Below are 12,640 nucleotides of genomic sequence, written 5' to 3' on the forward strand. Positions count from 1 at the left end.
GTGGAGTTGTACTCCAAAACACTACAAAATCATCCCTCATAGCTGAAGTCAAGGAAAGGCAGTACGAGGACCCAGAGTTGGTCGAGTTGAGAGAGCGAGTTCTGCAACAGAAGAAGCCATTGTTAGAGCTCAAGGGAGATGGGGTTCTCAGATACAGGGGTCGTTTGTGTGTTCCAGATGTAGCAGGGCTACGAGACAAGATTATGTCAGAGGCACATTATTCATGGTATTCCATCCATCCTGGATCGACGAAGATGTATCATGACATTAAGGATGTGTACTGGTGGAACGATATGAAGAAGAACATTGTTGAGTTTGTCGCCCAATGTACTAGTTGCCAGCAAGTGAAGGTAGAGCATCAGAAGCCCGGAGGGATAATGCAGACTATAGAGATCCCGACATGGAAATGGGAGGCGATAAACATGGACTTTGTTACGGGTTTACCTCGTTCTCATCGTAAGTTCGATTCTATATGGGTGATAGTCGATAGGCTCACTAAATCAGCTCATTTTCTACCTATCAGATCTACATATACAGCAGAAGATTATGCAAAGTTATATATTAAGGAGATAGTGTGGCTACATGGAGTACCAGTATCTATTATATCTGACCGTGGGGCTCAATTTACAGCACATTTTTGGAGGTCATTTCAGAGAGGTCTAGGGACTCAGGTGAATCTCAGCATAGCTTTTCATCCACAGACTGATGGACAAGCCGAGCGCACAATTCAGACGCTCGAGGATATGTTACGAGCATGTGTGTTGGATTTTAAAAGAAGTTGGGATGAACATCTACCTCTTGTCGAGTTTGCATATAATAACAGTTACCACTCCAGTATTCAGATGGCTCCGTACGAGGCTTTGTATGGGCGTAAGTGCAGATCTCCTATAGAGTGGTTTGATATTGGGGAATCTGGGTTATATGGGCCAGACCTAGTTCAACAGGCCATAGAGAAAGTAAAGCTTATCCGGGAGCGACTGTTGACAGCTCAGAGTCGTCAGAAGTCATATTCTGATGTGCGGCGATGAGACTTAGAGTTTAGGATTAATGACTGGGTATTCTTAAAGGTATCACCTATGAAGGGCGTGATGAGGTTTGGCAAGAAAGGCAAGCTTAGCCCACGGTATATTGGGCCTTATAGGATCATTCGAAGAGTAGGCCAAGTAGCTTATGAGTTAGAGTTGCCCTCAGAATTGGAGTCTGTCCATCCGGTTTTTCACGTATCTATGCTACGGAAGTGCATTGGCGATCCTACCCGAGTGGTGCCCACAGATGATGTACAGATTACAGAGGACTTGTCATACGAGGAAATTCCAGTTGCCATCCTAGACTGACAAATCCGCAAGCTACGAAATAAGGAGGTAGCTTCTGTGAAGGTTTTATGGAGGAGCAAGAATGTAGAAGAGATGACGTGGGAATCGGAGAAAGAAATGAAGTCTAAATACGCCCACCTATTTCAAACTGAAGATATGGTTCGAGATGGGATGCTACAACATAGCTCTATGTAGGCTAGCAGGGCATCAGGTAAGCTTTTATTTTTCACTTTCAATATTTATGATTTACGGTCGGTGAGGCAAATTGCTGCTATTTATAAAGATTGGCCATGTGTGGCATGCATAGTATGTTTTCAAGCTACGTGCAGGTTGGTTTTAACCTAGTGTACGAAGGATACTTTGGCAAAATTTTCCAAAGTCTCTAAGAGTAAACATTCGAGGACGAATGTTCCCAAGGGGGGAGTGATGTTACACCCTATATTTCTGTACGTAAAAATGCGTCATAAGCAAACTAATGTAGGACCAAAAATGAGATAATATTTAAAAGTATATAAGGTAAGTTAATCATGTTACCTATGAGGTTACAAATATTGAAGATCATGAACAACAAGTACAAAGAGGGTTGGACAGTTCAGAAGCTAAAGCAATTGAATAAAATAATGTTTCGTCGAAAGTCGACAAGTTGGGAATGTTATAACATGTACCTTTGGGGTGAGACTAGGGTGATTAACATGATAAAGAGATTATGTTATAATTTATATTAGTCGTATGACATCCGTGTGTTATGTTTTTAAGTCAAGCGAGTTGTGGAACAAAAGTCGATGAGAGTCATCACAAGTTACATTCATAAGTTTTACTGAAACTTTGGGTCAAATGTAACTGCAATTTTCTCCAAATTAAAGATCTATGAGTCTATTTTCCAACGCATTAAACCTTTTGTCAATACGACATCGGAGTAGAGAGATATGGGCATTTTTGCGATACTGCGCAAGCTGCTAGGTGACAAGTAGGTGTGTCACCTACTTGCTTAAATGAAAGCCCAAAAATGGACCATTTCGGGTCGTCCAAAGAAGCCTTTTCTTTCATCCATTTGTTCTTCTATAAATTCATGGCAAGTCGTTCTATACTTGTAAGAACTCACGGGACGGTGATCGGAAGCCGTGAGTTCGAGTTATTCACTTGTAGCGGACTGTTTTGTGGACTGTTTTTTGTTGCTGTTGGGCTGCGTGTTTTACTACTGTTTTGTGGAGTTTTGGAGGAGGAAGGGGGTGTAGAAACACCATATAAATGTAGGGTGGTTGTCTGGTCATTCGTCATAACATTTCCGGGTCGTTTGGCACTACTACGGTGGTCGTTTTGTGTATGAAGAGATTGGGGTGTGTTGGGCTGTTTTGTAGTATTTGATGGCGTATATAGGGCTGAAAAATGGTGTATATATGTTGTTATTGTTCTGTTCTTGTATTGTTGGTGTTATCTTGAATTTGGAGGAAGTAAGGATTATAGGGGAGATGCTGCCCGTTTTAATACAAAATAAGTTTGTCGTTCGTTGTGCCATAGTTGTACCTTTCGTAACTTAAAGATAGTATTATTATCATTCTTGTAGATTAAGGTGCGAAGAGGTGAGTTCAACTTGGTGATTGGAAAGATTGTGATAAGGTATGTTAAGGCTAAGCCCTTCCTTCATTTTGGCATGATCTCGTAGCTACATGTGTTAATAATGAGACATAAAGAGAAGTTCGTATTCATGAATTCATTCACATTATTCTAGTCTCATAAGTTACAATATTATTCCTTATCGGGACTTCATATTCAGTTTAGTTTTGTCTTTATTCAGTCAAGAGAGCAGAGGGTCTATATATATATACAGTATTACACTATTTTCACCACCATCGAGCTATAATCGGTGGGCAGGCCCCTATTGGGCAACCTCTGATCAGATGGTAAGTTATATATACCGAGCCTACTGTGGCCGAGCACCTATGAGCGAGCCCAGGATGGCCGAGATACAGAGCCCAGTATGGCCGAGCGCCTATGAGCGAGCTTACTACGGCCGAGCATTTACACGCACCGAGCCTTATAGGGCCGGCCATTTATTTTACTTAATATATTGAGAGAGTTGAGTCAGTATCAGCAGGTAAGTATATCTCCAGACCATCTTTGACTCCCAGTTAATTTCAGTTATCATATTATCAGTTCAGTTTCAGCTTTTAGTTATTTTATTGCCTTACATACTCGGTACATTATTTCGTACTGACGTCCCTTTTCTGGGGGTGCTGCATTTCATGCATGCAGGTTCAGACAGACAGACGGGTAGACCTCCTCAGTAGGTGTTTCTCGAGTTCAGCCTGATCGGTAAGCTCCACGTCTTTCGGAGTTGCCAGGTCTAGAGTTTTTGTGTACATCTTATGTATATCTGTATATATGTTATGGGTAGGTCGGGGCCCTGTTCCGATCATAGTACATCTATCAGTAGAGCCTTGTAGACATATCCTATTGGTTAGTGCAGTATGTTGGGTTTGTAGGCCTGGTATGTATAATTTGGTGGTTTGTCAGCTGTAGTAGCTATGACGCCCTTTTCAGCCTAGCTTTATATTGATGTTTAGTTAGCGCTAGTTTCCATTCAATTTTATATTTTGCTTCGCAAATTGTCTTGCAAGGTGGCCCCATGGCCAAAGTATGACATTATGTGTTCAGAGTCCCTTAGTCGCAATTTGGTACGCCAGGTTAGGTGAGGCACCGGGTGCTTGTCTCGCTCCTAGGTTCGGGGCCTGACACTTAGAACCTTCAATCTATAGAAACATAACCAAATTGGACAATCATTAGGGAGGCATTCATAGACTTAGCCATTATTGGCATTTCATCAAACACTAAGGGTGCAAATTTGACTACAAGGTTCTATAATGGAGTTTCTTCACCCCACAACCAATTTCAAACAACAATCCACCCCTGAGTGTTCAACCACCCCCATATCACCTTCATCGATACATGCATACCCAACGACACACCCCCAAATCAAGAACCACATCTCACATTCCTCTCACACACCCCAAATTCGAAATAGAGGGCTTAGGCTTTCGATCACCATCCCATAAATCCCAAAAGAATAAAATCTTACTCATAAATGCATGATAGGACATTGCACGTGAGCTAGGGGTAAGGTCTTACCTCTTTAGTAGAAGACTTAAGAGTTTTCCTTCTTGAATCCCCAAGATTTGAGCAAGAGTTTGAAGGGTAGGAATGTTGGAGCTTCTCCCTCCCTCTCTCACTAAGTTACTCCCCTCACTCTAAAAATATCCGCTTATGCCTTCCAAAATGACCCATGATACCTTTTATTAAAATAGGGTTGGGTTAGAAAATTCTCAAAAATGACCCTCCGAACCAAATTTGCAATCGCAGAATGTGCCACAGAAAGGTTGTGCGGTCCGCGAACTGCACCGCAAAATAGTTTCCAAAAATATGGGTCGGCCTGATCAAGACTGCGACCGATTCTGTAGTCCGCGTATTAATTTTGCGGTCGCACACTGGACCGTAGAATCTCCTTCCAAATTTTCCCATGCAGATTATGTGACTGGCATGCGATCCATGAAACGAATCTGCGGGTGCACATTGCACCATGAAATGGCCCTCAAAATCAAGTTTCTCCTAGTTCAATCCGCGATGGTTCTGCGGTCAGCGAAATAGATCTGCGACCGCATAATGGACCGCAAAAATGCCATATTCTGCAAATTTTCCACCAACTCCGCAATGTATTCTACAACCTTCCAAACACATTAGCCTACCTCAGCACCATAAAACCTTAAATCCTTGGCGAACTTTTACAGGGCCTTACACAAACTCTAGTCAATTCTCATAACTTAAGCATGCAACCTAGGGACTAAGTGTCCCAATTTACTCTAAAACTTCCCCGAAACCAAACTAACTACCCCGACAAGTCACATAACCACAATTACACATATGCAAAGCATCAAACAGGAAAAATGGGGTTAAAATACTTAAAACGGCCGGTCGGGTCGTTACAGCAAGGCATGCAACCATCGATTGAGAGAGGTAGAGGTAGAACTGCAGCATCTAGCTCGAGTGGACAACAGAACCGCATCTACGCATTGTCAGGACAACACAATATAGAGTCATCACCGGATGTGGTTATATGTATACTATTCGTATTCTCCATTAATGTGTATGCTTTGATAGATCCAGGTTCTACTTTGTCGTATATTACCCCATTTGTTGCTGGTAAATGTGATAAAGAACCTAAATTGTTACGTCAGTTATATGAAGTGTCTATGCCCATAGGTGAGTCAGTGATAGTTAGGCGGGTGTATCAAGGTTGTGATATGATGATTTATGATCACCATACCTTATCCGATTTGAATGAATTAGAGATGGTGGAATTTGATGTTATTATGGGAATGTACTGGCTGGCTTCTTGTTATACTAATGTGGATTGTTTGAAGAATGTTGTTCGCTTTAATTTCCAGGAGAGTCCGTTGTTGAATGGAAGGGTGACATTGCAATACCTAAGGGAAACTATATTTCTTGCCTTAAGGCTCGAAAGATGACCTCGAAAGGATGTATGTGTCATCTAGTGCGGGTGCAAAATGCGAAGGCAAAGCATCCAACCCTCCGGTCAGTCCCGGTTGTTAATGCATTTCCCGACATATTTCTTGATGAGCTCCCGGGTATTCCTCCCGAGAGGGAAATCGAATTTGTTATCGATGTGATTTCCGATACGCAACCGATATCTATTCCTCCGTATAAGATGGCTCCTGCTGAGTTGAAGGAACTGATAGTTCAGCTAAAGGGTCTTCTAAATACGGGCTTCATCCGACCCAGCACTTCCCCGTGGGGTGCCCCGATATTGTTTTTTGTAAGAAGGATGGTTCATTGAGGATGTGTATTGATTATCGACAGCTAAACAAGGCAACCATTAAGAACAAGTATCCGCTTCCAAGGATTGACGAATTGTTTGACCAATTGCAAGGTGCCAAGTATTTCTCAAAAATTAACCTCAGATCTGGATATCATCAATTAAGAGTCAAGGAAGAAGATGTTTCGAAAACACGCCATTACGAGTTCCTTGTTGTATCTTATGGCCTAACTAATGCACCAACGACTTTTATGGATCTGATGAATCGCGTGTTCGAACCATTTTTGGATATCTTTGTGATCGTATTCATAGATGATATTTTGGTGTATTTTCGATCAAAAGCAGAGCATGCAGAGCATTTGCAAACGGTTTTACGCACAATCTGGTATCGTAAATTGTATGAAAAGTTCTCTAATTGCGAGTTCTGGTTGAACTCGGTGACTTTTCTTTGGCATGTTGTCTCGGATGAGGGCATTAAGGTCGATAATCAAAAGATCGAAGCGGTAAAGAATTGGCCAAGGCCCACAACTCTATAGAGGTACGTAGTTTCTTGAGCTTAGCTGGTTACTACCAAAGGTTTGTGGAGAATTTCTTATACATTGCTGCTCTATTGAGGAAGTTGATGCAAAATGCAGCTAAATTTCAGTGGATCGATACATGTAAAAAGAGCTAACAAGAGTTAAAGAATAGGATAACCTCAGCACAGTTTTAGCCCTTCCTGAAGGATCAGAGGGTTATGTTATATATTGTGATGCTTCTAGAGTGGGATTGGGTAGTGTTTTGATGCAGCACGGTAGATTTGTATGCTTCGAGACAACTAAGAAAGCATGAACAAAATTACCCGACTCGTGACTTGGAGTTAGCAGCTGTTATTTTCGCTCTAAAGACATGGCGCCATTATCTGTATGGAGTACATATAGACATATTTACAGATCACAAGAGCTTGCTATACATATTCAAGCAAAAAGAATTGAATCCGAGGCAGCAGAGGTAGCTTGAACTATTAAAGCATTATGATGTTGATATTCTATACCACCCCGGAAAGGCAAATGATGTGGCTGATGCGTTAAGTCGGAAGTCTATGGGCGGTCTACGACATGTGAAAAAATTTAAATTGGAGATAACTAAAAATGTCACGACCCCAAAATTCCACCTTGAGGATCGTGATGGCACCTAATCTCTAAGACTAGGTAAGCCTAACACATAATGAGATTAACTGATTTAAACCATTTAACTATTAAAATAAAGCTGAAAAAATGCCATAACAAAACCAATAGCGGAATACAAAAGTCATATATCCCCAAGATCGGTAGTACAAAGTCATAAGCTCTACGAGGGTACACTAGGAATCTATAAATACAATATTGTCTGGAAATAAAGTAAACAGTAGCAAAAGGATAATAGAAGGGGACTCCAAGACCTGCGAGCGGGCATACAGGTATACCTTCAAATCTCCACAACAACTCTAATAGTCAGCTCCCTAACGACCAGCTCGCTCAGAGGTGCCTGGATCTACACAAAAATGTGCAGAAGCATAGTATGAGTATACCACAAATAATACCCAGTAAGTATCGTAATCAACTTCAGTGGAGTAGTGACGAGGTTCAAGTCAAGACACTTACTAGATTTAAAACTTGTGCAGAATATCAATATATAGCTAACAACGGAATGCAAAATCAATAAATGGCAACATAGGGTAAACATGTAACAACACGACAAATTAACTAAAGCAAGCAATAAACAAAGTGAAGTCAATTAAGAAAAACAATGAAAAGTTCAACTCATCAGGTCATACCAATCACAAAAATAACAACAAGAATCACCCCGAGGTACCACACGTCATAATTACAAATCACAAGTCACAATTCACAAATCATCTTTATGCGGTCACGTGAGCTTCACATATTAAAATATTTTTTTCCGAAATAGCTTCACGTGCTTTAGCCCTCTTATCTCGCCGTGTGTGCATCAAAATGAAGTATATCCCCTCATTAGCAACACACGCATAAGCCCTTATCTTGCCACATGCGTATCAATATACACACCAATCTTATGTCGTTGCATGTGCATCGCAATCACAACACAATAATCAACCGCACACCACATGCCCATATGCCACAACACTGCTCAAACAATAATACCAATGCCTCAACAATACATAGCTCACGGCTCAAAAATAATATATACAAGAGTTTCAACAATAACACAAGAGTGCTGAAAGTAAACCAACAATGAAATGTGCTTCATATAACAACTTCAATTCATGGCATATTGATAGTCTAAGATTCGAATCCGATCAATTACCACACATAAGCTTGTATACACACTCGTTAACTCGTGTACATATCTTTTCACATAGTACATGTAATGCAATTAAACCAATCCTAAAGGGTAATCCCCACACAAAGTTAGGAAAGATACTTAGAAGCTACATTTATTTTTTAAACCTTTTGTCACGTGGCGTATGAGGGAATCCTAAAGTACGTTCCAAAATTCACTTGTATGGATGCTTTATTTTCAGTCATTTTTTTTATAGTTCCAAAAATACAAGAGATGGCTTCCTCAAGTTTAGATATATGGATCTGTTTAGCAAAGGGGTAGTCACATTAAACTAGAGACTGATATCCTCTTCTTTATCATCTTTGTTCGTTCTATGAGGTTACATAGTCATCGATTTCTTCATTATCTATGGATAATCATTTATGAGAATTTCATCGAAGTTAAAAGTTAACATAAATATCCTTTTAAATAACTTAAATAGCACTCTCTTTTCTTTGTCCAATTCCGTCTTACCAAACAAGACTGACTTCTTACCAACCCGCGAAGGGTTGTGAGGCTGGACCAGGTACGAAGAATGAATCTATATCTGTGCACGGAAGTTGCTGGCCGGCGGCCGCTCAACTGTTCGAGCGCAATGCAGTGGTGTTGGTTCCGATTCGACCCGTTAGTAGCGGCGAGCGAGAGCGGATTGGGGGTTTGAAGAAAAACAAACACGAAGCTTCGTTCCTCAGCAAAGTGTTCACTTCTTTTTCGCCAGGTTTCATTCGATTTGTTGTGGATTGGATGATGGAAAAACCAGCAAGCTACGGCTTCAAAGCTTACCTTATTCAAGCAGGGTGAGGGGGAAGGGCCGCATCCCAAGGAATGTGATGTAAGCAGTCTACCCTGATGCAAACATCAGTGGCTGATTCCATGGCTCGAACCCATGACCTATTAAAAAAAGTTAGAGCAACGGTAAAGTATTTAAGTTAGAAGGAGAGCTTTGAAGTAAATTGTAAAGTTGTCTCCGTGTGACCTATAGGTCACGAATTCGAACCGTGGAATCAACCATTGATGATTGCATCAGGTTAGGCTGCTATATGACACCCCTTGTGGTGTGGCCCTTCCTCAGATCCTGCGTGAATGCGGGATACCTCGTGCACCGAGCTCCCCTTTTTAAAATAAAATATTTAAGTTATTTAAAAGAATATTAATGTTAACTTTTAACTTCGCTGAAATTCTCACAAATAATTATCCGTGGATAATAAAGAAATCAATGACTATGTAACCTCATAGAACGGACAAAGATGATAAAGAGGAGGATATCAGTCTGTAGTTTAATATGATGAGATCAGTTTTATTATACTCCCTTCGGTCCATAATAAGTAACTTTTTTATTTTTGGCACACCCCTTAAGAAAATACTAACTCATAAAGAAAAAAGATACTTTGACTAAATTAACCTTAATTAAAATTTGCATATGGTTAACTTGACACATTGGAATGTGTAAATAATGGCAAATTTTGAAAAAATAAAGTTAATTCCTTCTTGATTATATAAAAGAAGACTTATTTTGGACTAAAATAAAAAAGCCAAAAAATCACTTATTATAGACCGGAGGGAGGGAAGTCACGAGAGGTTAGAAAAAGAAGAGGGAAAGATGCATCTCTTAAAATTTAAGAAGTGACCTTTGGGTTATCAAAAATAGATTAATTAATAAATCTTGTGGGAATTAAATTGATGGTAAAATAGTTATTTAAATGTTATGGGTTTTTTGTAATTTAATTTTAGCTTTAAGGCTTCTCACTTTTAATACTTTTAATATTAATATTGTATACATAGATAGATATAAATATATAGATTTCTTTTGGGGGAGGGTGGGGGGCCATGTTAGCTGAGTTTCGGAAGCCGTATCTTGTAGTTTCGGAACTACAAAAAAAAATTGACTGAAAATAAAGCCTCCATACAAGTGAAATTTGGAACGTACTTTAGGATTCCCTCATACGCCACCTTACAAAAGGTTTAGAAAATAAGTGTAGCTTCTCAAACATTTGATGACAAGCCCTCTCTACTACGAAAATGACACCTGCAATGACCATTTTTCACTTTTAACATAACAGCAAAAGAAATAAAGACGACTCGTCGTAATTTTGCCCGTCCCAGAATGCCTTGACCATCTGATATAGTAACCTTTGCCCTTCCAATCAACTAGATGCAATTGCATATCAGCTACGCTCGATGCATGATTTGTAGAATTAACTCTTTTAGGAAACTTTTGAACCTAACAAAGAGGATTCCACTAATTTTGGTATTTAAGTTTGACATATTTCCTTGGGTGGACATATTGGGAAATGGAACGATGTTGATTCATACAGGAGAAGGGATAGAATGGAGTGAATAACTTTCTCCCAGCAAGTGGGCACTCATCTATACACACCCAGTGTATGTTATACTCTTTCCTTGGAAGAACAAGAGTCGATGCCACTGCTTTCTCGTTGTGAGTGCAGCTATGAAGCCAGTTGTAGTTGATAATGGACCATGACATCCAACTCTTGGCGGCCATACATAATTCCTTCATGGGGCATTTACCTACTAAAATATGAACAAGGTTCAAATCATCAGTGCAACATGCTGCTACACGAGATTCCTTACCTTAGCGACATCCTGTTAGTACCACCTAAACTATAGGCAAGTGATGGATGTGTGACGTTTGCACTTGTCATTCGTGCACCCAGAGTAAGACATAAGAACCTTTTCGAGAACAACCGAGATGGCAATAAATATGGGACAAACAGAATGACCAATGAATATGTAAGGCCAGCAAAAGGTAGGAGGACTTAACCCGAATCATCCACCTATTGAAACACTAATTACATCACGGAGGAGACTGGGATTGCACAAGTAGATGCCGCCCCCAAGACAAGCCTGAATATGTCTACCCAATGATTACAACAGGTAAAATGTCATTACGATATTTCCTGATTACAGTGACGGAGTAAGCAATAGGTATATATCTTGTTGGTTAATTACCGAACAAATCAAAAATTAACATCTGGTAAGACAATTGTGCATTGGTAATTTTACAGTGTTACAGTAAAGTACATAATTGATAATTGAACCTATGATAATACTTTAAAATGTATGATTCCAAGTAGTCCAGGAACGCTAAAATTCTCAGCCGATATACCTATCAAATTGACATTGACAGAACATTTCGTGTGTCGATTGTCAGTAGAGAAAGCACAACAAGTTCAAGGGCATAAACAGCAAGTCAAAGTTTTTAGCTAAAATGCATTGGTATCACGTAACGAGCCCCATCAAAAACATTAAGATGGAGGGAGCTTACTCCAGCGCGAAGACTTCTCCGAACATCATCATCATCACAACAAGCTGTGTAGCAAAACCTAGAAGACCAACAAACAGCAGAGACTAATACTTGAAAGAGGAACCAGTGAGTACCTGACCGAACAGCATTTTCTTACAGCAGGATGATCTTTTTCATGAGGATGATGATCGCTTTGACCAGTAGGATGATCTAAAACATAATGAAGAATACTGTAGAGATCTTGAGAAAACACGGTCTTGATTACTCCCACTTTGGTGCTCTATACATCTTCTAGTTAAGTTTACATATTTAATCTCATTCACTAACTACAACAAATGGTATTCCCCTGAGAATAAATCAAATTTGACTTGAAGTTAGCAGTCAGTTCTCAAAAAGCAATACTGTGCCAGCATATGTGCAGCTTTCCTCGTAATGGGTAAACAGTTCATTAGTTATGCAAACACAGGATAAATATCGATTACCAAATTACTCACCAGCCTCCATGTCTTGAAAAATAATCATTATCCAGAGATATAGCAAGCGCAACAGCTACTGCTCTTTCTGATAGGATTAATGGGCGAGCTACTTCCAACTCTTGAATCTACATTAATAAAGAAAAAGGAATCATTTCAAAACAACTGATAAACACCAGCCACTTGTCACAATATATGCCACCTTGCATTTCTAGCTCGCTCAAGATGATCTCAACACACATTCACATAACACAGCAACCAATAAACTATTTGACACAAGTTAATAACAATTTTCAGCTCTTCCCGCGACGGATTCACCGTCGACTATTCTTTTGGTAAACTAGTCTACAAAAGATTGTTTGATAGTTGAATTCGGACACTACAATATACCACAGCATGAAAGGCCAATATACTTTCTAGCGCCTCACACAATCTAACCACA

The 12,640-nt window shown here is 39.9% G+C and overlaps 2 protein-coding genes across 2 annotated transcripts in view; one reads left to right on the forward strand and one right to left on the reverse strand.

Moving 5' to 3' along the window:
- Positions 1 to 5,251: 5,251 nt before the first annotated feature.
- Positions 5,252 to 5,833, forward strand: LOC138894005 (uncharacterized). The gene has a single exon (XM_070178678.1). It carries the CDS (start codon positions 5,252 to 5,254, stop codon positions 5,831 to 5,833), a length of 582 nt encoding a protein of 193 aa, XP_070034779.1.
- Positions 5,834 to 11,436: 5,603 nt separating this feature from the next.
- The window catches only part of LOC104091254 (phospholipid scramblase family protein C343.06c), a 30,646-nt gene continuing 29,442 nt past the window's right edge, over positions 11,437 to 12,640 (reverse strand). Inside the window, exons 11-12 of the mRNA XM_009596540.4 lie at positions 12,220 to 12,326; positions 11,437 to 12,071 (exon numbers count right to left, since the gene is read on the reverse strand). Of these exons, the coding sequence (XP_009594835.1) occupies positions 12,041 to 12,071; positions 12,220 to 12,326 (138 nt within the window). The 3' untranslated portion in view covers positions 11,437 to 12,040. The remainder of the gene's footprint in view (positions 12,072 to 12,219; positions 12,327 to 12,640) is intronic.

This window comes from Nicotiana tomentosiformis, chromosome 6, assembly GCF_000390325.3.
Source record: "Nicotiana tomentosiformis chromosome 6, ASM39032v3, whole genome shotgun sequence".
Taxonomy (NCBI): domain Eukaryota; kingdom Viridiplantae; phylum Streptophyta; class Magnoliopsida; order Solanales; family Solanaceae; genus Nicotiana; species Nicotiana tomentosiformis.

What these genes read in the sequence shown, in the direction of transcription:
- LOC138894005 (XM_070178678.1), top strand. Translation starts at nt 5,252, where the DNA reads ATGGGGTTAAAATACTTAAAACGGCCGGTCGGGTCGTTACAGCAAGGC.